The sequence below is a fragment of the Rattus norvegicus genome, chromosome X (genome assembly GCF_021556685.1).
Source record: "Rattus norvegicus strain SHRSP/BbbUtx chromosome X, alternate assembly SHRSP_T2T, whole genome shotgun sequence".
NCBI classification, from domain to species: domain Eukaryota; kingdom Metazoa; phylum Chordata; class Mammalia; order Rodentia; family Muridae; genus Rattus; species Rattus norvegicus.
In genome coordinates, this window is record NC_141554.1 from 124,674,996 (window position 1) to 124,699,311 (window position 24,316).

General features: G+C 42.2%; 2 protein-coding genes across 5 annotated transcripts in view; one reads left to right on the plus strand and one right to left on the minus strand.

The window, feature by feature from the left end:
• The first annotated feature begins 8,023 nt into the window (after positions 1-8,023).
• Positions 8,024-24,316, plus strand: part of Slc25a43 (solute carrier family 25, member 43) — a 34,322-nt gene continuing 18,029 nt past the window's right edge. The window contains exons 1-4 of one of the 4 annotated variants that reach the window (NR_197319.1): positions 8,024-8,332; positions 15,512-15,753; positions 20,091-20,263; positions 21,409-21,576. Coding sequence is in view for 2 of the 4 variants with exons in the window: in XM_087599324.1 (XP_087455450.1) it covers positions 8,058-8,332; positions 15,512-15,753; positions 20,091-20,263; positions 21,409-21,456 (738 nt within the window). In the remaining 2 variants the exon portion in view is untranslated. Of the gene's footprint in view, positions 8,333-15,511; positions 15,754-20,045; positions 20,264-21,408; positions 21,580-24,316 lie in introns of those variants that run through there. The other 3 variants (XM_087599324.1, NR_197318.1, NM_001432878.1) reach the window with 3 other exon arrangements.
• The window catches only part of LOC147998348 (uncharacterized), a 98,905-nt gene continuing 95,348 nt past the window's right edge, over positions 20,760-24,316 (minus strand). Inside the window, exon 5 of the transcript XR_015647035.1 lies at positions 20,760-21,582. The gene's annotated coding sequence lies outside the window, so the exon portion shown is untranslated. The remainder of the gene's footprint in view (positions 21,583-24,316) is intronic.

The window sequence follows — 24,316 nt, forward strand, 5'->3', positions numbered from 1 at the left end:
CTTAAGTAAACTATTGAAGGTGCAATGTAATATGACTAAAAGTATGTTGTAAGGGGTTGGGGATTTAGCTCAGCAGTAGAGCGCAAGGCCCTTAGTTCGGTCCCCAGCTCCGAAAAAAAAGAAAAAAAAAGAAAAAAAAAGCGTGTTGTAAAGAATATTAATTTGCTTAAAATAGTCACAACCCAGTACTAACTTAAAATAAGGGCTTCAAAACACATGTAAAAAAAAAAAAGGGCTGGGGATTTAGCTCAGTGGTAGAGCACTTACCTAGGAAGCGCAAGGCCCTGGGTTCGGTCCCCAGCTCCGAAAAAAAAAAAAAAAAGAACCAAAAAAAAAAACAAACAACAAAAAAAAAAACACATGTAAAAGTTAATTCTGTCTTGGAATAAGTATATCAATACAATTGTAAATGTAATTGTAGATACATAAATATATTTAAAAACTTAGTGTTTCTCTCTGGGTGATAGAAATTATAGATAATTTTTAGTCACTATAGTATTTTGTGTTTTAGTAAGTTATAGTTAACTTCTGTAATTATGAAAAATGTTTAAATGATCAGGTATGACAATGAAGGATTTTTGTTACAAAAATAGGTATTATTTTTGACATTCCCTATTAAAAACTAAGAGAAACTTCAAAAACGAAAAGAGGTACTAGGGGGTTGAAGAGATTGCTCAGTGCTTTCGACCATGTACTACTCAGAAGACCTAAGTTCAATTCCCAGCACACACAGGAGGCAGTTCATGACCACCTGTATGTAACTCTGGCTCCAAAGGATCTGGTGTTCTCTTCTGGCCCCTGAAGACACCTGTACTCATATGCACATATCTACACACACACACACACACACACACACACACACACACACAAGATCTTTTAAATTTTATTTTATTTTATGTTTTGAAATTATATATTATTTTCCTCTTTCCTTTCTTCCTCCAAACCCTCCAAATATTCTTCCTTACTCTCTTCTAAATTCATTGCCTCTTTTATCATTAATTGTTACATAAAGGGGATGCTAATTTGAGTTTCTTCTATTATCCTAGTTTATTAAATTAATAGTGTTTTTTTCTAATATTAAATCTATTTTATTACTAAGACAAATGCAACTCGTAAATATTTTATTTTGAATTCCCCATGTAAGTTCATGACAGAGAACAATTTGTAATTTTCTTTTTTCACAGTGTCCATATGGTATATCAAGGTTGTTCTAGTCTTATGAGTTGCATAGATATTTAACTTAAAATACATATAATATCACAATTATTCTCTGTTTTGTAGAATTCACCTATAGGACCAGTGATGTAGAGATAATAGTAGCTTGTTTATTTGTTAATGTACTGGCCGATGTACTTTATTTTTTACTTATGTTTATTAATTGGAGGGAGCACATATGCATGTAGGTCAGAAAATAACTCAAGGAAGTCTATTCCCTCATTCCATCCTGGGAATCAAATTCAGGTCAACAGGCTTGGTGGCAAGTGTCTTTAGCTGCTGAGCCATCTTACCAGCCCTATTGGCTGATTTATTTGGGAGCATGGCAGCAGGCAGGCAAGCATGTTGCTAGAGCAGTATCTTTGGGTTGACATCTTGAGACACAACTATGAGGCATAGGGAGCTAATTGAGAACGGAGAAGCCTGTTCCCAGTAATATACCTCCTCCAATAAGACCACACCTCCTCATCCTTCCCAAAGAGTTTCACCACTTGGAAACCAAGTTTTCAGTATATGAGCCTATGGGGGCCACCTCACTCAAAGCACCACAGAGGGTAGTGCAAGACTTGACCCCCAGGGAGTCAAGAGCATAAATAGGATCTGGTGTCCATGAAGACAAACTACATGAAAGATAATGATGATTAATATTGATAGTCAAGTTGACAGGATCTGGAATCAACTGAGTGAAGTGCTTCTGGGCAGAAAAAAATTAGCCAAGGGAGGAAGACCAAGAGTTTAGAAAAAGGCTGTCAAGTAAAAGACATACCAAATGCTGACTTTCCTTCTTGGTCATTGGGAGTGAATTTTGAGGGGTAACTGAATGTCAGTTATAAAAAACTAGAATAATTCATTAAAGAAAGAAAGAATGAATGAAAGAAACAAAGGAGTAGAGTATACTAAAAGCTAGGCTGTGAGCTGAAAGGGGAGAATGGAGTAGAGTGAGTGGGAGCTTTATAGACTGTAGACGGGCAAGACCTCTGAAAAGAGATAACATTTAAACTAAGTTCTGAAAGAAAGCAAGAAAGAACAACCTCTGCAAACATGAGTGGTCAAAACAGTCCCAGAAAATCTTGTCTCCATGGTCATTGCATTCATGTGCACAAAGTCACATAGAGACACTCACATAACACATAATTAAAACTAAAAGTAGGGGTTGGGGATTTAGCTCAGTGGTAGAGCGCTTGCCTAGCAAGCGCAAGGCCCTGGGTTCAGTCCCCAGCTCCTAAAAAAAAAACAAAAAACTAAAAGTAATTTTTAAAAATTTAATAATATTTATTGGGTGTCTATTCATCTGTCTATGTCATGCACCATGGTACTTATTGAGGTCAGAGGACAACATTTGAGAGTTGGTTCTCTCCTTCCACTGTATAGCTTCCAGAAATCAAATCCAGGCCTTCAGTCTTGGCTGGCAAATCCCTTTATACACTGAGCTATCTCACTTCCCCAAACATCTTTAAGAGAATAAGAAAGCAATTTAGAGGAGAAGGCGTTTTAGGTTATAGTCCATCGCAGGAGGAAAGGCACAGAAACAGAAACTTGAGGGAGTTGATTGGTTACTTCTAATCCAGAATCAGGAACACAGAGCAAAGAATGCCTGCAGGGCCCAGCTCAGTCTCTTCGGCTCATTCAGACCATTCTCTCCTGAAAAGGTGTGACCCTCAGTCAAGGTTAGTCTTCTCACTGCGATTAACCCAATTAAAGCCTCTCCCATGCATACCCACAGACCAACTCAATCTAGACAAGTCCACTTGAGATTCTCTATCCAGGTTATCTTAGATTAAGTCAAGTTGATAAAAATAGCTAACGCACACGTTTATAAAAGATTGTATGTTGTTTTATTCAGAACTTTAGAGAGAATTGTTTGACATTTAAAAATTAATCAGCTCATTGAAAGCAAGACAATGTTCCAGAAAACATTGCATCTGATGGAAATGCTTCAAAGAAAACTGGTGGAGAGATTTTTAGGGTTTTGCTTTGTTTTTGTTTTTGTTTTTTTGTTTTTGTTTTTGTTTTTTTGTTTTGTTTTGTTTTTTGGGTTTTTTTTTTTTTTTTTTTTTTTTTGGAGCTGAGGACCGAACCCAGGGCCTTGCACTTGCTAGGCAAGCACTCTACCACTGAGCTAAATCCCCAACCCTTTGCTTTGTTTTGTTTTGTTTTTGCAATTCATGCCCATGGCACAGGGAAAGGAGAAAAGGCAAATAGTATAAAAGGACACAGAGTTGAAATTGTTTTATTGCTGACTGTACAGGTTTCCTTCTCCACAGATAACATGATTATGAGGACGATTTACTTTAAAAATTCACTTCAGAGTACTGATTTTATGTCTATTTAAAGGGAAAGAAAGGTGGAAGAGAAAAGGGCAGGTATAGAGGGAGAAAGGAAGTGAGGATAACAAAGAAAACAACCCCACATAAGTGAATGTTTGAACACAAAAAGCAAAGAAAGACACATATACACATGGGGGGAGGGATACAGGCAGCCATGGACACGTATGTATGTATGTACTCACACACCCATACCTCTTAGCTGGGCTTACCTCAGAGCACACAGCAGAGAACTTCCTTGATATACTTTAGTTCCATTTGTCTTAGTACAAAAGCTCTATACTACTTTTACAATTTATAAAGTAAAATCCCACAATTGTAAAGAAGGGAAGGAAAGGGTACTGGAGAGATGGCTCAGCGGTTAAGAGCACTGACTACTCTTCCAGAGGTCCTGAGTTCAATTCCCAGCAACCACATGGTGGCTCACAACCATCTGTAATGGGATCTGATGTCCTTTTCTGCTGCGTCTGAGGACAGCTACAGTGTACTCACATACATTAAATAAATAAATAAATAAACAAATAAATAAATAAATAAATAAATAAATAAATATTTTTTAAAAAGAATGAAAATGAAAGTAATGGAACATGAATCAATCAGTGTTAGTCCAAACAGCAAGATCAGCAATCATCTAAGGACTGCTGGCAGCTATGAGAATGTGCTGAGGAAGGATTGCTTTACTGAGAACAGAAACTGAAAGTTGCAGTAAGGTGGCAGGAGGCTGCCTCCTGGTTGATGTCAGCTGGCGGCCTATAGGCTTCCCGCCACAATATTACTTCTACAATTTTTACTGACCACCTCTCGTTTTGTTATGTATATGCTTTTAGCACAATACCTCAGGTTCACATTCTATACCCTCCCTAGAGTCTAGAGTCTTAAGGATCATTGTAGAGTTTTCTTTTTTCTTTTTAAAATAGGTATCAAAAAAAGGTAAATAGGGGCTGGGGATTTAGCTCAGTGGTAGAGCGCTTACCTAGGAAGCGCAAGGCCCTGGGTTCGGTCCCCAGCTCCGAAAAAAAAAGAACCAAAAAAAAAAAAAAAGGTAAATAAAGTTAGAGTCTGTCTATACATCACAACATAAATGCCAGATGTCATCAGGAATTGACTTATGTCTCACATCTACATACTCACCAGAAGAGTGTTTGCTTAGCATATGTAAGACCCTGGGATCCATGCCCAGGGCACGATTTAAAAACAAAAGACTGACAAGTATCATATGCCCAGTGCTTAACAGATGAGCAGTACTCGAGCTCAGGAAAATGTGAGCACATCTCATGAGCACATTATCATGAAAACACAGAAGGTATCAAATACATACATTACTGCTAGTCGTTTTACTGTTCAGTGTTAACTGCAAAAGAAAACATACCAAAATATGCATTTGAGGCTAAAAGTAGACCTCATTATCTTTCTTGGCCTAGAGTTGGCTAGACTTAAATTGGCTCCATCTCTGGCTCATTTGAACATCTTATTTGTGCAAAAGACAAAAAAGAACCATAAAACAAAAGAAAAAGGCAGTGCGCACGTTCCAAGAAGGTGTATTTTAAATTCCCATAGAAGCTGCCTTGAAACAAAACCAAACTGAACTAGGGACATAGCTCAATGATGGGGCACTTGCCTAGGGTGTATAAGGCTCAACTCCACATCTTCAACCAAAAATGGTTTTGTTTTTTAGTTGACTCAACTGAGCCAACCCTCTGTATAACCAGGTAGGTGTCAGCAGCTGCTGTCCCAGGGTGATGCTTCCTGGCGAGCTTTAAGGCCCAGATGTGCTAATAAAAGTGCTTAGGGAAAAGCTGGTACCTGAAAGTTTCCTTACCACACTCCAAAACTCCAATTCGTGTCCTTTAACAATCCTACATCTTCCGATCTGCAGAGTTATAAAGTTACGTTCTGCCACTTTCCACAGCTAGAAAATTCCCTTACCACTGCTAGACCCAGCAACTCACAGAACAAGACAAATAAGTGTATTCCCCAGCTGCTGGGAGCAGAACAAGGCTTCCCTAATGCAAGTAAGTGCTCCCAGTGGAAACCCTGCCACACCCAGTGCTGAACAGACCTGCAAGACGCTAGCTGCAGTAAATAAGAACTCATCTTGTCAGCACCTTATCAAGAAAAAGCAGAAGGCCTCAAATACGTGCTTTGCTTTAATGCTCCGTGTATCTGCATAGAAAAATATACTTGGGAGGTTAAATTAGACCTCGTCTTTCTTAGCCTAGAGCTTGCAAGACTGAAAATGGTTCCTGTTTTTAGAAATGGCTTTTGTCTCTGTGTTGGGAACATTTAAAAAATCCTCTTTTCGATGATTTTGAAATCTCCAATAAATTCTTGTAAATGTTTAAAGTGATGGGTAAGCTAATTACCTTGGTTTGTTCGCTCTACCTTGTATCTAGGTAACAGGAGCCCTAAGGATTAGAACTTCCCTCTGAGAAAATCCATGCTGGGGTGAGGATAAGCCACTCCTGGGAGTCCTGGTAGCAGGGGATAAACGGGTCTCTCACGAGGAAAGACTGATCTCTGGCTGCTAATAGCTTAGACTCCCTGTTAAATTTGTACGTGCATCATTTCCAGCCTGTTGTTTTACCTTTTATAAATCGTAACACTAACGTGGGCAAAGCAGAGAGGATTCAGAATTTTTGTCTGCTTAATTCTGGCCAAAAGAAAGTAAAACCTTCACTTATGTTGGTTCATAAGTGTGCAAAGAGGGGAGGGGCGGGGACCGGGCTTGTGCATGTCTGTACATATGGAGGCCAGAGGTTAACATCCAGTGTTTTCCTTGATCATTATCCCATTGTTTTCCAATGGATTGTTTTTAAGTAAAAACAATTTCTAAACTTAAAATTAACATGCAGGGGCTGGAGAGATGGCTCAGTGGTTAAGAGCACTGACTGCTCTTCCAGAGGTCCTGAGTTCAATTCCAGCAACCACATGGTGGCTCACAACAATCTGTAATGAGATCTGATGCCCTGTTCTGGTGTGTCTGAAGACAGCAACAGTGGACTTATACATAATAAATAAATACATATTTAAAAAATAAAATAAAATTAACATTCACAGTATTTGGTTTCATCCTGACATTTTCTCTTTCCTGTCTTTTCACCATCCCTCTGAAACTACCAGCTTAATTTCTGAGGCAAGTTCTTTCACCAAACCTCGAGTTCACTATTTCGGAAAGACATGGGCCACTGTGCCCAGCTTTTACATGGATGCCAGAGGTCCTTTTGTTTGCCTATCAAGCACTTAACCTACTGAGCCACCTCCCCACTTTTTTCAGTAGTGAGATGAGCCACCAAGAACCTGAAATTCCTGTGACACATGTTCTGATATCATATTGTATCCCGTGAAAATGTACAATTAGTATGTGCCAGATTGGATGGATGTGCTTAACTTGAAAAGGTTCCATTAACAGCATGATAACCAGTGTAGAAAATAAGATGCAACCCCAAGATGATGTACACCAGCAGTGGGTTTACTCACGGTCCCTTTCCTTGTAATTATTTTTTTTTAAAACAGAATTAAAATTGGAAAGTGGTTAATATTTCAAAATCCTTCTTAGATTCTGGCCAAGCCACAGTTAGCACCTTTTAATCTTTATGGTCCTATCCCTTACCCAACAGAATCACTGAGTGTCCATACAGCTACGCAACCCTTGTGTGTGGCCCTTAGTAGATGTAGGTCTAAAATTGACCTACATAGAACAGTGATTCCGCGTGGTAGTGGACACTCAGCTTTGAGCAAGTGTCTTCGTGTCTTACTTTCCTCTTCTATAAAGTAACATCTAATCGGACCCTCATAAGCAACACATACAGACTGTTTCTTCTTGCAGTCACTGTTCATTTATCTTTATAGTAATTCCTTGAAAGTACTATCTTCATAGTACATGTGAAGCAACTGAGACACAAAGAGAGCCAATGACTTCCCTACCCTCCTGTGACAGGTCACCTGCAGCGCTAAGGATTTTAAGGTAGGTAAGGTTCCAAAGCCTTAACCACACTCTCTGAAAATGAGGCCCTATCTGCTAAAAAGCTGGTTTGTGTGAGCCACGATTGGCAAGTGTCTGCTAGGTAGCAGCTGTGGTTGGTACTCAAGGTCTGTCTTTTCTGCACTCAGGATTTAAAATAAAAGAGGCTGATGGAAGAGAAGATAGTCAGGAGAGCGGGGAGGAGATAGAATGTGAAAAGGGACCCAGAAGAAGCAAGGTACCTACAGGGATACCTAAGAAATGCGTGTTGCTGGCTAGGCCTTGAAAGAACAGAGTGACTATTCGCCACAGAAAATGGAAGCCTCGGTCTTGCCTATTGCGTTGCAAACAGACACTGACTGAGCATGCCTCAGATACCTGAGAGATTCGCCTTTGATCCCACCCTAACCCCGAGGCGCTGCTCGGGTGTGAACCTGGCTTCCCGAGTTCACCTCGCAAGTCCGCCCCAAGCCGGGCGGGGCCTGGCCGGACTGCTCTTACTACCCCGCGAGCCCAGGGCACCAGCCACGAGGTGGCCGGCACAGGGCTGGGTCTGGATGGCTACGTGGAGGCGGGATGGCCGGCTAACCGGCAGCCAGAGGTTCCTGTGTGCGGGGCTGGCGGGGGCGTTCAGCCTTAGTCTCACCGCGCCCCTGGAGCTCGCCACTGTGCTGGCCCAAGTCGGCAGGGTGCAAAGCCACTCCCAGGGACTGTGGGCCACCGGACGCCGTGTGTGGCTGTCCGAAGGGCCAAGAGCCCTGTGGAAAGGGAATGGCGTGGCGTGCCTGCGCCTCTTCCCCTGCAGTGTGGTGCAGCTGGCTGCCTACCGAAAGTAAGAGCCCAGCGGGAGGGGTCGGGAGGTTGGACTGGAATGGCAGAGCTACCACTCTGATGCCAGCACCGGGGATCCTAAGAGGTCCCAGCCTCCCTTACTTCTGGAAGGTGGGGCCGAAGTAGGGTGGGGGTGGAGGTTGGCTTTGGGGCTACAAGACCATATGTATGGCTCCTAAAGTACAGTAGCAGTTTTTTCAAATGCTCTTGAGATTCCTGCCCTGCGAACTCTTATGAACTCTTAAGTCTTTGAGGAACGAGAGAAGGAGGGAGAATTAGGAAATGGTATCTGGAGGTAAAGAAACAAAAAGGCTTCCCAAGGAGATGAGTTCTATCCATTCCCAATGTGTAGTAACTTGAAAATGTTTGCTTTTCCTGACTTAGGAGAGAATGCTTTTGATGGTGTTTAAAAAGTGAGACCAGTGTCTTAAGGAGTAAGTGCTTAGTACAGGAAGAGGGACCAGTCTGTTGCCTTAAAAAGATTCCTGCCCACCACCCCCAACTCGAAATTTAGCCTAACTTGGCTTTAGGATCCAATGGAGCCCGCACCATCCTTTCCTCGTCCTGTCTCTTCAGCCTAATGTTTCCCCCACTCCCAGCTGTCCACTGATCTCATCCTGGGAGTTTTCTCACCTCCCACATCAGCCTTTGCTATGGAGGGTAAGATCGAAAGATGCAAATGACGGATGCAAGTGAGTGACCTTCAAAAGAGCTCAAGGATATTTGCATGGGAGCTGGAAAGGAAGCCTAAAAATGAGAACCGGTAATGGCGACTCTGGGGGAGGGGCTGTTTCTCTATTGGGGTTGGTCTGTAAGTTCCTCATTCCGTAGGCTCAAGACCAGCTCTAAAGACTGGCCTTGGCTCTGAATTAGGCAAGCATCTACCCTCCGGAGCTGATCGGGACACTCTTTGTTTTGTTTTTACTTTGTTTCCAGTGCTGGAATTGAAACCCCAGGCCTTGGAGCAGGCTAGCTAGGTGCTTTACCACTATATATTCCCAGCCCTAAGAACTGGTCAATCCTAACCACAGTTCAGCATTGAGGGAGAGTCAAGAGGTTAGTTGAAAGGCTGGGAGGCTTGACTGGCAGTTGACACTCTGAATGGAATCATCCTTCTCTTTAATGTGTTCCCAACCAGCATTCTCCTGTGGCTTCTGCTGTTTCCCCCCAGCAACATCTTGCCTGCAGTCTGGACTTTTAATGATTCAATTGTTTTCCCTATTTCCCTCTCTTCTCCACAGAGTGGTAGGGAAATCTATCATTGGATAAAATAGAATGTATACAAAGGAGCAGAGAGCGAGAACAGATTTTCAAAGCCTGATTCTAATGGCATTGCTTTTTTTTTTTAACCATCTTATATATTTACACCATTTGGCTTTCATAACTTCTGCATCCTGCCTATAATAGTCATAGGACACAGGACAGGAAGCACTATGTCCATATTTACTGATATAAACCTGGGCTCACGCTGGGACACCTCAAATCAGTGACAGTACTGTCACTTGGCCTTCTGATTCCAAACCTCATACTGTTTGTAGCACCATCACACCACCTTCCTTTCTGCACTCATTAGACATTAGTTAGGACACAGAAGTAACCACCACAGACATGAAGCCAGAGGAAAATGCAAGAATGAAAGAATTACGGTCCCCTACCTCAGTTTATAACATACTAGTTTAAAAAAAAAACTGGTATGTCTCCATCCACACACATAAAGTTCGAGGTGGCATGTGACTGCTGTGAATCAAATACTATGGAAACGAACACCAGGTGAGGGAAGAGGAGGTGGGAAGGCTTCACAGAGGAGAAGAAAATATCCGAGTTTGACCTTGGGAGAATGAGTAAGAATCCGATAGGCAAAAATGAGGCGTTGCAGGGAATGTCAGCACAGGCAGAGAAGAGGAAGAGCATGCAGCATAACCGGCTGGAAAAGCAGGTTGGAATGAGATCTTGAAAATCAGACTTGGTATGTAAAGATGGCTGTGGAAAATATTTATGCAGGGTGGTGGAAATGCTGGAATTAAAAAAAAAAACCCTCAAGGGGAGGGAAGTGATTGTCTCATGGTGCAGGGTAGGATGGGAGAGACGAAAGACTGTGTGGGTGGAAGCAGCAGCTAGAAGCACCGTGCAGCAGCTGAGAGCATCTGGAATGGGATGGTGACAGAAGAGCGAAGAATTCCATAGACTAGATTGGCTAAGGTTATTTTCTTTCTGAAAAGCAAAGAGAAACATTCCAGTGAAAGACAAGGTAGAGTTAGAAAGGTTGATTAGCTATGAAGCCACGAGGACAATCATGGCTAATCATTATATCCATTCATTTGTACTCTCTCCTGACCATGAAGTTGCAAAACAGGTGACTGGAAATAACAGTATACTGTCTGATTGGAACAAAACATCCAGCGTAGTCAGTGAACAAAAAAAAAGTGCCCATAATTACAGTGACAGAGCTCAAGCTTAAAAACAGATCGTCTGGCTCTTTAGTCCACGGTTCTGTCTAGTACTCCACAGCTAAAATGTCTGCTTAATTGGCTCAACAATGAAAGGAGATTACTGGTTAGAGTGTTGGGTGCTAGGTTTCTGCCACAAACAAATAACAGCTGATACAAGAGGTAGCTTTTTCAAATCCATCAAAAAGAAGGTCCTCGGGGTTGGGGATTTAGCTCAGCGGTAGAACACTTGCCTAGCGAGCGCAAGGCCCTGGGTTCGGTCCCCAGCTCCGAAAAAAAGAAAAAAAAAAAAAAAGAAGGTCCTCCTCCAACTTTACTGCACAACTGCTTGTTTGTCTGAATATACATTAGTTTGGATCCCTACAGTTACAAATTGTTCGGAGCCAACAGCATTTCCTTATTACTTAGCCAGTTGAGAATTTGTATTGGGGTATGTTGGCTGCTAGCTTGTGTTAGCATTATAAGTACTGATTGCATATATCCAGGGGTGTGTGTAGAATCTGAGCTAGCTGAAAGGAAGGGGTTCCCGCAGATCAGCAGCGCATTCAGCCTCCATGAAAAAAAGCTTCTGTGCTCATATGTCCATGAGGAAGAACAAAATTGGAGCACTGCTGCCATAGCCAGTCAGACAAGAATTTTAAGATATAGGGACCAACGTGATGTCATCTGTAGCCTAACGAGGTTCTCTACCTTGACTGTTTTTTTTAAATGTGTACAAGTGTTTGCCTGCATGTCTTATGAGCATGCACTAGGTACATTCCTATACACACAAAGGTCAGAACAGTGCACCAGATGCCCAGATACTGGAGTTATTGATGGCTGTGAACTGCCATGTGGGTGGTAGGAACCAAACTCAGGTCCTCTGGAAGAGCAGCCAGTACTCTTAACCACTGAGCCATCTCTCCAGCCCTTTGACTTTGCTATTCTAAGGGAAGATTAGTGGTTAGGAGTCTAAAGAACTTCCTTCAGACTACTTCATACAGCAAGCCAACATAATAAGATAGTTCAAAGACTTTAGTAAGCCAAAGGCCTGTTTCCCCGTAGATGCCTCTATCAGCCATTTCCTTGTCAGGGCTGCTGAGCTCTCTCCTACGTGATCTAAGCTGAGAACTAGCCCAGGTTCTGGCACATTATGGTATGTCAACAAATGGACAGTAAATTAGCCTATGTCTTAGAATGGTGGAGTGGTTTAGGGAATGGTGGAGTGGTCATGGGAAAAAATGGTGCTTTTGCATTTCAAACTCAAAGTGGATTTTCTTTTTTGGCCTGATGCAGACAATATGATGATCATTTCTACTTCCTGTGTCTCCTGTCTCTCCAACCTGACTGGCCAGAGGGGGAAAAGCAGTAAGCCAGCATTAACATAGAGGCAAATGGCCATTGGTGAATACCAGTTCTAATTCTCTGTGTATCATTTCCTGTCGATGCTGGGAGCATAGCCAGGAGTCCAATTGAGATGCACCAATAACCCCTTAAGGAGATGTCACGAATGAACTCCTTTTTACTTGGGAGCAGAAGCAGTAGCCTGGAATGGCCCAGCTGCTTTCACTTGAATGCCCACTCGTTATTCATCAGGCCGGCTGTCACCTAAACATCAGGAAACCTACCCTTCCACCGGAAGTTTGAGAGCCAAAGAACTGGGAGTGCTTTCATTCTGAAAAAGATAAAACTATTATTTTAGCCCAACTCTGTTATTTACTTTTATTCCAAACCCTCAGTACCTTCTCCCTATACCATTCCTTGGCAGAAAGTACTATTTTTCCTGTTTTCCCAGCCTCCCCACTAAGGAATGAACTTGCTTTTTTGTGACCTGGAAGGGTGTACTGTGTACCACTATAAATATTTCTTCTGGGGTAAGCTCTCATGATTGGCAATGCCCTGCTTCTCAGAAGGCTTCTAACAGGGTAGTTTGTGTTTGTAAAACTCCATAAAGTAATTTTAACTAAATTGTAAACCTACTAAGAAATACAAAGCATAGTTTGTCCAAAACTCATGCCTACCATCCACACTTCACATACTATTTTTAGATTGTCTCTCTTTATAAACTACACTGGCCTTGAACTTTCTGTAGGCCAGACTCGTCTCAAACTCAACATTTTCCTGTCTCAATCTCCCAAATGCTGGAATTACAGGCCCACAACACCAATCCCAAACTCTTTGTTGAGGGCCGTGCGTGCGTGCGTGCGTGCGTGCGTGCGTGTATGCGTGTATGTGTGTGCGTGTGGGTTTTCTTTTTTCTTTTTTTTTTTTTAAAGATTTTTTTTTATTTTATTGTATATGAGTACACTGTAGCTGCCTTCAGACACACCAGAAGAGGGCATCAGATCTCATTACAGATGGTTGTGAGCCACCATGTGGTTGCTGGGATTTGAACTCAGGACCTCTGGAAGAGCAGTCGGTGCTCTTAACCGCTGAGCCATCTCTCCAGCCCATGTGTTTGGGTTTTCTATTTGGTTTTTGGCAACGCTGGGCATCAAACCCAGGGCCTTGAGCATGCTAAATTAGCATGCTACCACTGAACTCCATCCACAACCCCCTTGTTTCATTTTTGAGTTTGAGTCTTGGCCAAGCAGGGCTTAAATTACTGGGCTCAAGTGATTCTTCCACAGCCTCCCTAGAAGCCATGACTTGACAAGACCTGGCTCCCACGTCTCTCTTTGAAATATACTAAAGCCTGGATGAAGACAGACTCCTATGTTTGTTCTTGGTCCTAGTCCCTTTTCCCTTTCCCAAGCATCTACTTGTATGCTCCTCCTAAGTACCTGTGTATGTTACACAGTACTCCCAGGTTTTATTGTTTGTGGTGGCCATATACTACAGATCACCTTACAGCTTGTTTTATTCATTCATCAGTGTGCTTTCATGGCTTATTTCTTATGTTTCTATGATTTGTCTAAGCTCATTCATTTTAACCATCTGGGCTCCATTGAATGGCAATGCCGTCATTCATCTGTTCCCCTACATTTTGACGTTTAATTGTTGGAGATTTCATTGTTATAAGGAATGTTTGTAGTGTGTCTTCATGTTTAGAGCTGTAAGGGTTACTCTAGGCTGGGAAATGGAATTATGGAGTAAATACCCATACTTCTCCACCTTTGCTAGATACTGCAAAGCAAAGGGTGAGGGTTATCAGTTTCCACACAATCCCCTCATCATTCGCTATGATGCCAGTCTGCTGGGTGAGAAGTAAATATCTTGTCACAGTTTTTTGTTCATTGTTTTTCTAATAACTGGTAAAATAGTAACATCGCTTATAATTACCATTATCATTATTAAGGAAACTAATTCTTTAGACTAAATTTAACAGTATGTTTGAGCAAAACCAAATCAAACTCCAATCAGATAGCTCCCAGAACCCATCACATGACAATTAGATAGCTTTTCCAGGAAAACAAAAAGCAAGGTATGGAAAACAACTTAAATGGTGACAGTTCAGTCATCGAGCCAGCCAATTGATATCATTAGAGCCTAATCAGCTAACTGGATGTAGGGCCTTTTGCAGCTAGCCAAAGCCCAGTGGCTACAATTAAAGTTAACATTGGCTTGGTCTACTGGGCTCAAAACTCAGTTTCTGGGATGCTGGACTTAGGATGTACCTCAGTGACAGAAATGTATACCTACTGTGTAGAACACTCTGGCTTCCATTCCCGGTGCTGGAGGAGAGTGGGATTTCTGTTTTCAATTCATTTCAGGAAATTCTGTTCCTTTTAAGTGTCAAGAGGATGGAAAGTTTGCAGCATGCAATTGCCAGGTGTTTTTGTTTATTTACAGCCCACTGGCAAGTTAGATTATTCAGATCAAAGGTGGAGAAATGCTGGAAGTGAAGTGGGAAGATTTGGAGAAGATATTCATCAGAGGCTGAACTTCCTTATAGTTAGCTAGCATTATATGATGGTGGAATTTAAATTTACTACTCAGTAATTCCATTATAATTCTATGATATTTTTCATGTTGTATGGTGGTTTACATAAGAGTGGCCCCCATAAACTCATATGTTTGAATGCTTGGCCCATGGGGAGTGGGATTATTAGGACATGTGACTCATTGTTGAAATGGGTATAGTTGGGCCTGGAGAGATGGCTCAGTGGTTAAGATTGCTCTTCCAGAGGTCCTGAGTTCAATTCCCACCAACTACACGGTGACTCACAATCATCTGTGATGGAATCTGATGTCCCCTTCTGGTGTGTCTGAAGAAAGCTACAATGTACTGATATACATAAAATCAATAAATAATTCTTTTAAAATGGGTGTGGCCTTATTGGAGGACGTACAGTCACTTTGAGGGTCGGCTTTGAGGTCTCATTTGTTCAAGCTATGCCCAATGTGACTCTCAGTCACCTCTGTCTGCAGATTAAGATGTAGAACTGTCGAATAAATCTTTAAAAAAAAAAAAAAAAACAAGTTCCAGGGCAGCTAGGGTAAATAATAAAAATAAAAAATAAAAAAAAAAAAATAAAAAAGATGTAGAACTGTCAGCAGCTTATGTGTGTGCCTGGATGCTGTCATGCTCCCTGCCATGATGATAATAAACTAAACCTCTGAACGTGTAAGCCAGCCCCAATTAAATGTTTCCTTAACGAGTTGCCATAGTCATGGTTTCTCTTTACAGCAATAAAAACGCTAAGACACATTGTAAAATAATTCCAAATGCTAGGAAATATTTGAAGCCTTATAGAGCATACTAGTACAGTCCAGACCTCATATCTGAGCTTTCTCTGTTTCACCACCACCAGGTTTGTTGTGTTATTCATGGATGACCTGGGCCGTATTTCCCAGTGGAGCTCCATTGTGGCTGGAAGTCTCGCAGGCATGGTTTCCACGATTGTCACATACCCTACAGACCTCATCAAAACCCGATTGATTGTGCAGAACATGCTGGAACCATCTTACAGGGGGCTTATTCATGCTCTTTCTACTATTTATCAACAAGAAGGGTTCCTGGCTCTTTATCGAGGGGCATCCCTCACTGTTTTAGGTAAGGTGGAATTCGACATCCAAGAAAAGGCTGTTCTTTGACACATGTGGGCACATGTGAAGGTAGTTTGTACCTCTGCCTTCTGTGTACTAAAATTGCAGGCACAGATCACCATAGCACAATTTTAGAAGCCTAAAGATTGTAAGCCAAGCAATGCAAGTGACTCAGAAAAGCCTAGATTCCAAGTCACCCTCAAAACCGCTCAGCTAACAGGAGTCTTCAGTGTGTGTATCCATGAGTTAGCACAGCAGGATCTCAATGGTATTCGTAGCCTTTGACAGAGCTACAGATAAACAAGGCCTCTGTTTGCCAAATGCAGAAGGATTGACTTAGTCCATGCATGCAGTACTAAATGAGATCAGTCAGTCTGTCCTCTGGAAAGTTGGCTTCTAGGGTACTATTGTCCCCTGAGTATCTTCACAGCTCTCCTGCAGATCTTTCTTATCCAATATACTTGGCTTTTTTTAGGTCCTCTGACACTGCCAGCTTGCTTAAGTTCGTTCCTCAGCCTCCTCCCTCAGCTTTTTTTTTTTTTTCTCGGAGCTGGGGACCAAACCCAGGGCCTTGTGCTTCCTAGGCAAGCGCTCTATCACTGAGCTAAATCCCCAACCCCCCTCAGCTTTATTTTTACCCTCGATGTTGGCTTTCTTTTTTATTGGTGTTTATATTTGTTTGTTCGTTAGAAAACAAATCACACTATGTAGACCAGGCTGGACTCAAACCTGCAGTGATCCTGCTGCCTCTGCCTCCTTTGTACTAAGATTGCAAGCACATATCACCATACCCAGCCTTCTTCATTGGCTGTCTTGCCCTGCATCCCCTCTCCAGGTGAGCCCATCTTGTAGCTTCAACAAGCACGAGGATACTTTAACTCCTAATATCTTTAATTGTAATGCTAATATTTTAGGGGTGCTCACTGGGTATTAAGTACTTTTCCAGAAGCTATGACTATATTTTCGCATTCAAATATTTTATCTTTATTTTTTAGGTTTTAATATAATATTTTTAATTCTTTGAGAATTTTACATAACGTATTTTGATCATATGCATCCCCAATCCTCCCCTAACTCCTTTAAGATCTACCCCGTCACCTCCCTACCCCCTCTCAACTTCATGTCATCTTTGTTAATAACCCAATCCAGTCCAACTGTGCTGCACACACACCTATGGGTATAGAGCTATCCTGCAGCTCACGGTCAATCTAGAGCCACGCTCTTAAAGAAATAGAACTCTCCCTCCCCCATAAAAACTTATTTTTACTATTTTTTTTAACCTAGAGTGGCCTGGAACTTTCTAGGTATTCCAGGCTGCCCTTTAACTCTTGATTGTCCTGCTGCCTCAGTTTTCTGAGTGCTAGAATTACACATATGTGACACCTTGCCAAGGCTGTCTGACTTACTCTTTTTTTTTAGTTTTATTTATTATAATTTGGGGGTGTAGTCTCTGTTTAGTATTTTTTTTTGTTTTGTTCTTGTTTTGGGGGGTTTTGTTTTGTTTTGTTTTTTTGCTTTGGGGAGACGGAGTCCCACTATTTTAGTCTTGGCTGTTCTGTAACTTTCTCTGTAGACCAAGATGGCTCCTCAAACTCCGAGATCTGCCTGCCTCCGCCTCCGCCTCCGCCTCCGCCTCCGCCTCCGCCTCCGCCTCCGCCTCCGCCTCCGCCTCCGCCTCCGCCTCCGCCTCCGCCTCCGCCTCCGCCTCCGCCTCCGCCTCCGCCTCCGCCTTCTGACTCTGCCTTCTGCCTTCTGTCCTAGCTCATCAGCTCATCCCTGCATCATCTTCCTTCCTGACTCTAGGAACTCAGCCTCTCCTGCAGGCTCATGTTCCTCTGTGGCCCTATGCCTGGTGTGCCCTGTATACTGCTGCCAGACTGGGATGATCTTCCCAAATGGTCTGCTTTGTTTTTACTCCATTCCTTAAAAGCTAAAGGAGAAAGCCAGAATTCCTATGGCATTCCAGATCATCTGGAGCTGGCCCCTGCCAGTCTGCCCTACCTCATCCTATCCTGTACTATGTAAGCCTCTCCCTGCTCTCATGTTCAAGCCATACAAAAATGTGTGTGCTTAGAGATACAGTGCTCGTTGTATTTGCCTGGACTGCCTTTCCACTCTCTTAGTGTCTTTGCTCAAGTCCCAATTCAAAAGTTCTGTGTTCTAAGCCATGGGTGATGATACATGCATATAATATAATCCTAGTACTCTGGAGGTTAAGGCAGGAGCATGATGAAATCCAGGCTAATCTTGGCTACGTAAGTGTTCCTGTCTTGACTATACACAAGCCGGTGTGTGATTCCCCCTAGCTTCAGGAGGTAGAGACAGAAGTAAAAGTTCAAAGGCCCATCTGGGCTATAGAGTTCAAGGCAATCTAGGCAATTTACTGTGGCCAATGTCAAAAAGTTGAAAATGTGACGGCGGTAGGGGAGTAGTGTTGGGACTATATGTTCAATCCCTAACACAACACAGAGAGACAGAGATAGATCTCTTTTCTTTCAATTCTTTCCTGGTTCTTCAGGGCAAAATTAATATTCTGACACTTGTGCACATAAAGCCTCTTTCATAGCCCACTAAATGCACAGGGATGTTAATATGTAGTATTCCCTAGTTAGTGCCTGTATTTGATGGTAAATTCTCCAGAAATTAGCCTGCTCTGAGCTGTAGTCCTAGCACCTGGCATAGTGCCCAACACTATTTAGAGACAGACTGTAATGTAATGAAGGTTGGGCTTGAGCTTGCTGTGTAAACAAGGCTGGCTTGGAACGGGTCATCCTGCCTCAGCCTCTCTAGTGCTGAGACTATAGACATGTGCTACCATGCCTGGCTTCCCTAAATGTTTTTCGATGAAAATAGGAAGTTGGTGAGTCTTTTTAAATATGTTTATTAAATATAATAAACAGTAACCTACCTTTTTTGGATGAATTACATGTATAGCCTTTCCTATCTATTAGATCTCTTTGTGTATTTTTATTTTTTACTTTTATGTATAGGGGTATTTTGCCTGCATTCACATCTGTGTGCAGTGCCCATAAAGGCTAGAAAAAGGTATCAGAGCCTCTGAAACTGGAGTTACAAATAGTTCTGAGCCACAGTATGCATTCTGGGAATTGAACCTGAGTTCTCTGTAAGAGCGACCAGGGCTCTAAACCACGAAGCCATCTGTAGCCAGATCTCATTTTTTGAGGGACAAATTTAGTCTCTCTGTGAACTGAAGATGGCTCTGAAAGTTTCTGGAAATGTGTAAGAGTATCAGATAGTGCATTCTTTGCTCACTGTCTTACTTACTAGGAAGGTAGAGATACACAGTGTATGATACTAACCAGGCCTTATGATATTTAAGCCAAGTCAGGTAACCTCATGGGCACAGTTATCATAAATGTTTCCTTCTTCACTAGAGGACAATCCTTTTCTAGCAGCCAATACAAGATCAAGTGCTCAATGGAAGTGCTTTATTTTTATTTTTATTTTCTTTGTAAAAGTCTGTGTGCAGACACATGAGTACCTGGGCTGTTGGGGGGCTAGAAGATAGTGTCAGATTCCCTAGAGCTGGAGTCACGGGTGGTTGTGAGCCACCCGATGCTCTACAAGAGCAGTAAGTGCTCTTACCTTATGGGCCATCCATTCAGTACCATGGAAATGATTTTTCTCCCTCCATGTTTCTTTTTATTTTTCTCTCTCTCTCTCTCTCTCTTTTTTTTGTATCTCAAGCACACCGAAGAGTTCTTAGAATTATAAATAACCACACACTCACTGAATAATGCATCAGTTTATATTTTTACTTTATCACATGTCTATGCATCTCTCAGAGCCATTCATAAATCCGTCTTCTTCTTCTTCGGTGCTTTCAGTGTAAGTTACAAATACCAGTATACCCCCAAACGCTTCAACATCTGTTTCACAAACCCAAGTTAAGCTTCTGGGTTAGGGGTTATTTCCTTCTGCCTGATGCAGTGTCTCGTGTACTCAAGAAGCTCAGGCTGGCCCAAACCTTTGCTATGTAGGTAAGGATGAACTTGAACTGCTACTGATCCTCCTGCCTCTACCACCCAGATGATGGGATTATTGGTGTGTGCCGCCACACCTACCTGTAAAGGTTTGTTTACGGGCCTTTTGTACAGCATTTATTTACTGTAAACTGTACAACCTTGAGTGAGCAGCTCTTCCATCCCGACCTTACGGTGCTATCACTCCTGCCCCCAGAACACGCTTTTGCTAGTTGACTGGAAGAGCTTTAAGCAGCCCTGGGCACCGCTTATACACCCTTGTGCATCCCCCCAGAGGCATTTTTTTTTCTTCCAGACAGTGGTTCTCCAAGACGGCGACCTCTCTGTACTTGATTCCCAGGTGCTGTTCCCTTCTCGGCTGGCTCTCTTCTAGTTTACATGAACCTGGAAAAAATCTGGACTGGACCCCGGGACCGCTTTTCTCACCTGCAGAACTTTGCCACCGTCTGTGTGGCTGCTGCTGTGAGCCAGGCTGTCTCATTTCCCTTTGACACTGTGAAGAGAAAGATGCAGGTGCGGAGCATTGGGGTGGGCGGAGGGTGGGGGGGTGGATTACCTTGAAGCATTTGCAGTGGGGTAACCACAAAGAATATTTTGATTCCGCCCACCTACCTCCCCATCCTGTTCTACAGCCGCACCACTGAGGACATTTTTCTAAGAGCTCAGGACTGCTTATGCAAATACTATGCAAACCACTTCTGCTAACCTCCGGGCTACTAGCTTAAGTCAATGCCTCTACCTCTCTTTTATGTATCTGTCTTCCAGATCAGTCTCCCTTTTCTTTCCTGGTCCCTGGTTACATCACTTATGGTTCTTCTTCTTCCAATACCAAAAATGAAGAAGACTGCATAATGCAACCTGTTAACTTGCCTTCTTTTTTTTTTTTTTTCCGGATCTGGGGACCGAACCCAGGGCCTTGCGCTTGCTAGGCAAGCGCTCTACCATTGAGCTAAATCCCCAACCCCTTAACTTGCCTTCTTTTTTTTTTTTTTTTTTTTGTTCTTTTTTTCGGAGCTGGGGACCGAACCCAGGGCCTTGCGCTTCCTAGGCAAGTGCTCTACCACTGAGCTAAATCCCCAACCCCTTAACTTGCCTTCTTGATGCAGGGAAGATATAGCACTCTTTCTTGTCACTGTGCCTTTCCTGACTGGCAAGGACTAAAATAAACCAAGAATCATTCAACAAGGGGCCTGAGAAAGAAACTGCATTTCAAAAGTGTTCTTTCTTTGGTGCCACTGTCCATGCATCGTCCTAACAATTACTAGAGAAACATGTTCTCTACAGAACACAAAAGCAAAATCGAAAGGTAGAGGCTGCAAACTAACGAACTAGCTTAGCCTACATTCTTATCAAAAGTGCCAATTTGATCAGTCGATAAAATATGAGGGCGTTACAGCCACCTGTGGCTAACCAGAATCCAAACAAGACTGACTGTTTTTGCATCTTCCCCTAATACTGTACACACTCCCTTGGCTCCTGTGCCTCTTCGGCCTCACTTAGTGACTTACATGTCCCTGAAGCTCTGTGTGGAAATGAATGTGAGGTCATTTGCATGCCACTTGAAATAAGAAGTTCCACTTGTTGGTTTCTCCACATGACTCTGACTTGTTTCTCCAGTTTCTCAATGCTACTCCCAACTTCCTGTTTCCCTGCTACAGTATCCTTTGGCCAGTGTGGCCAGTGCCAAAAAGCCTGAAGGGACTTGACTTCCTAGTGGCGTCTTCTGACATGATGATACTCCACTCTGGCACTCCGATCCACAAAACATCTCATCTGTCTGGGTTTCTTCTCTCCTGTCCTTGTCCAGATGAACCATTGCCACACTGGTATGACTATAGTGCAAAACATAATGAACATAACTTCTGATTTAAAAAAAATCATGCCCATATTAAAACGTGGGTTTTTTTTAAATATTTATTTATTATGTATACATCATACAGCTTTCTGCCTGCATATACACCTGCAAGCCAGAAGAGGGCATCAAACCTCGTTACAGATGGTTGTGAGCCACCGTGTGGTTGCTGGGATTTGAACTCAGGACCTCTGGAAGAGCAGTCGGTGCTCTTAACCCCTGAGTCATCTCTCCAGCCCTTAAAATGTGGTTTAAAGGGTTGATTTCACATTATGTATGTTTGGTCACAATAAAAAAAAGTAATGGGGGGCTGGAGAGATGGCTCAGTGGTTAAGAACACTGACTGCTCTTCCTGAGGTCCTGAGTTCAAATCCCAGCAACCACAGAGTGGCTCACAACCATCTGTAATGAGATCCAATGCTCTCTTCTGGTGTGTCTGAAGACAGCTACAGTGTACTCATATACAATAAAAAAATCTTTAAAAAAAAAAAGTAGGGGTTGGGGATTTAGCTCAGTGGTAGAGCACTTGCCTAGGAAGCGCAAGGCCCTGGGTTCGATCCCCAGCTCCGAAAAAAAAGAACCAAAAAAAAAAAAAAAAGTAATGGACATGTGGTTGTTAGAAATTTTAGGATACATAGCAAAGCAGGAAAAAAAGGAAAATGCCCAATACCTATAGATTCTAATAGTTACTAGTTTTTCCTATGTATGTTCACACACACACACACACACACTTGCTCTCTCTTTCTCACACATACATACTGGCAATGTGTGAATGCAGTTTAGAAACAAAGAAAAAGAAAAAGAAAAGCTACAAATAAAAGTTGGTAGCTTGCTTTTTTTACTTATCACATAGCAGATACAGGTCCAGACAATTAACTGTTCAGTTATCAATTTTTATTTTGCATTTGAATGTTAGAAATAGCTGAAATTTCTCAGCTTGTAAATAATGGGGCTAGTTCTAATTTTTAAGTGTAACAACACTGTAATAAAATCTCTTGTGTTTTTCACATTATATTCCTAGAAACTGACTTGTAGGTCACAAGGCCTGAATAAGTCTAAAGCATCCTAATTTTTAGGTATTGAGGACTGAGCCCCAGGACATGTGTGACTTAGACTAGTATTCTACTGCCCGTAAGCTACATCCCCTGCCCTTGCGTATTTTTGTGCGTGCCAAGAGCTCCTTAAATTATCAGGACAGGCCTTGATCTTCCCATATAATCCAGGAAAGGCTTCAGATTTAAAAGCTTCCTGCCTCAGTCTCCAGGGTATGGGGATTTCCAGCATGAGCTACCATGCCCAGCGCACTTCCTCTGTTGCTCATGTGAGCTCGCTCCCTAGTTTGTTTTTCCTTTGTTTTTTTACATTTAATTATTTATTCATGTATTTCATGTGTGTTGGTGCTCTGTCCGCTTATACCCCTGTATGACAGAAGAGGGCATCAAACTCCAGTTTAGATAATTGTGAGCCATCTCTCCACCTTCTTTGTTTTTAAGACAGGGTTTCTATGTAGCCCTGGATGTCCTAGAACTCACTGTGTAGACGCAGGCTGGTCTCAAATTCAGAGATCTGTCTGCTTCTTCCTCCCAAGGGTTGGGATTAAAGGCCACCATGCTGACTCATAATGAAATTGACACTCCAAAAAATTAGAGGCATTCATTTGCACCAGCAGTAAGGTCACTGTCATCAACTGTCACTTCTCTAATGCATTGTTTACAAGTGAGATTGCATGGTTTCCACAGTTGCCCTTTTGCATTGCTTTATAATTTGTATATGTTCTTTGCCTATTTTTCTGGGGTATCTAGATTTTCCTATTGTTAGTAACAGGTCTTTGCCTAGTAAAGGTATCAACCTTCGCATGTACTGCACATTCTCTTTCATGTCATATTTTCTAACATTTGCCTTAATGCTCCTTCTGTGGGGTTTTTGAGATAAAAAATCTCACAGTGTAACCCAGGCTGGTCATAAAACGTGTGCCAATCTTCTGCTGTCAGCCTCCTAATTGCTGAGGTAACAGACATAAACCACCTCTTCCAGGTCTGTTTATGTGTTATGATGTATATATTTTGAAATGTGATGTGACTATATACTTTTGCCCTTGCTTCTTTTTTGTTTCTAATGTTATTTCTCTGCTTTAAATTTCTGCCGCTACAATCCTTTTAGTCAGTACTGATGCAATCCAGAACCTCACACATGCTAGCCAAGGGCTCTACCACTGATTTATGTCCCTAGCCCCCAGCCCTATGGCTAGTCACCTATTTGTTCCTTAAGTACATTTTAGTATAACTCCAACACTTAACATCTTATTACATTTAGGATTTGTAGTTCGCCAATTGCTTGTGCACCATTTGAAAATAATCTTTCTTTTCTCACCCACTATGTGACGTGGCCTTCACCACACAAAGTCTGTTTTCCCAGGGTCTCTATGTCTGGCAACGTGTTCTGCTCAGTTGTCCTTTTGACCGTCCTTGCACCATTTCAATGTTCACGTCTTTCTAACACACTCCTAACTTCACTGCTTTTCTTTACTTTCCTTTGGTTTTTCACAGTCACCTGTCCTTCCTGGTAAACTTCAAATCTGTCTTATGTTTAGCATTGAAACCACATCACAGTACAAACTTGTAGTAATTCATGTAAAACATTCCGTTTTCTTTTCAGGACCACAGTATGTGGCCCTTCTTTAGTTCCAAGCATCTTTCTTTAGGTTTAATCATATA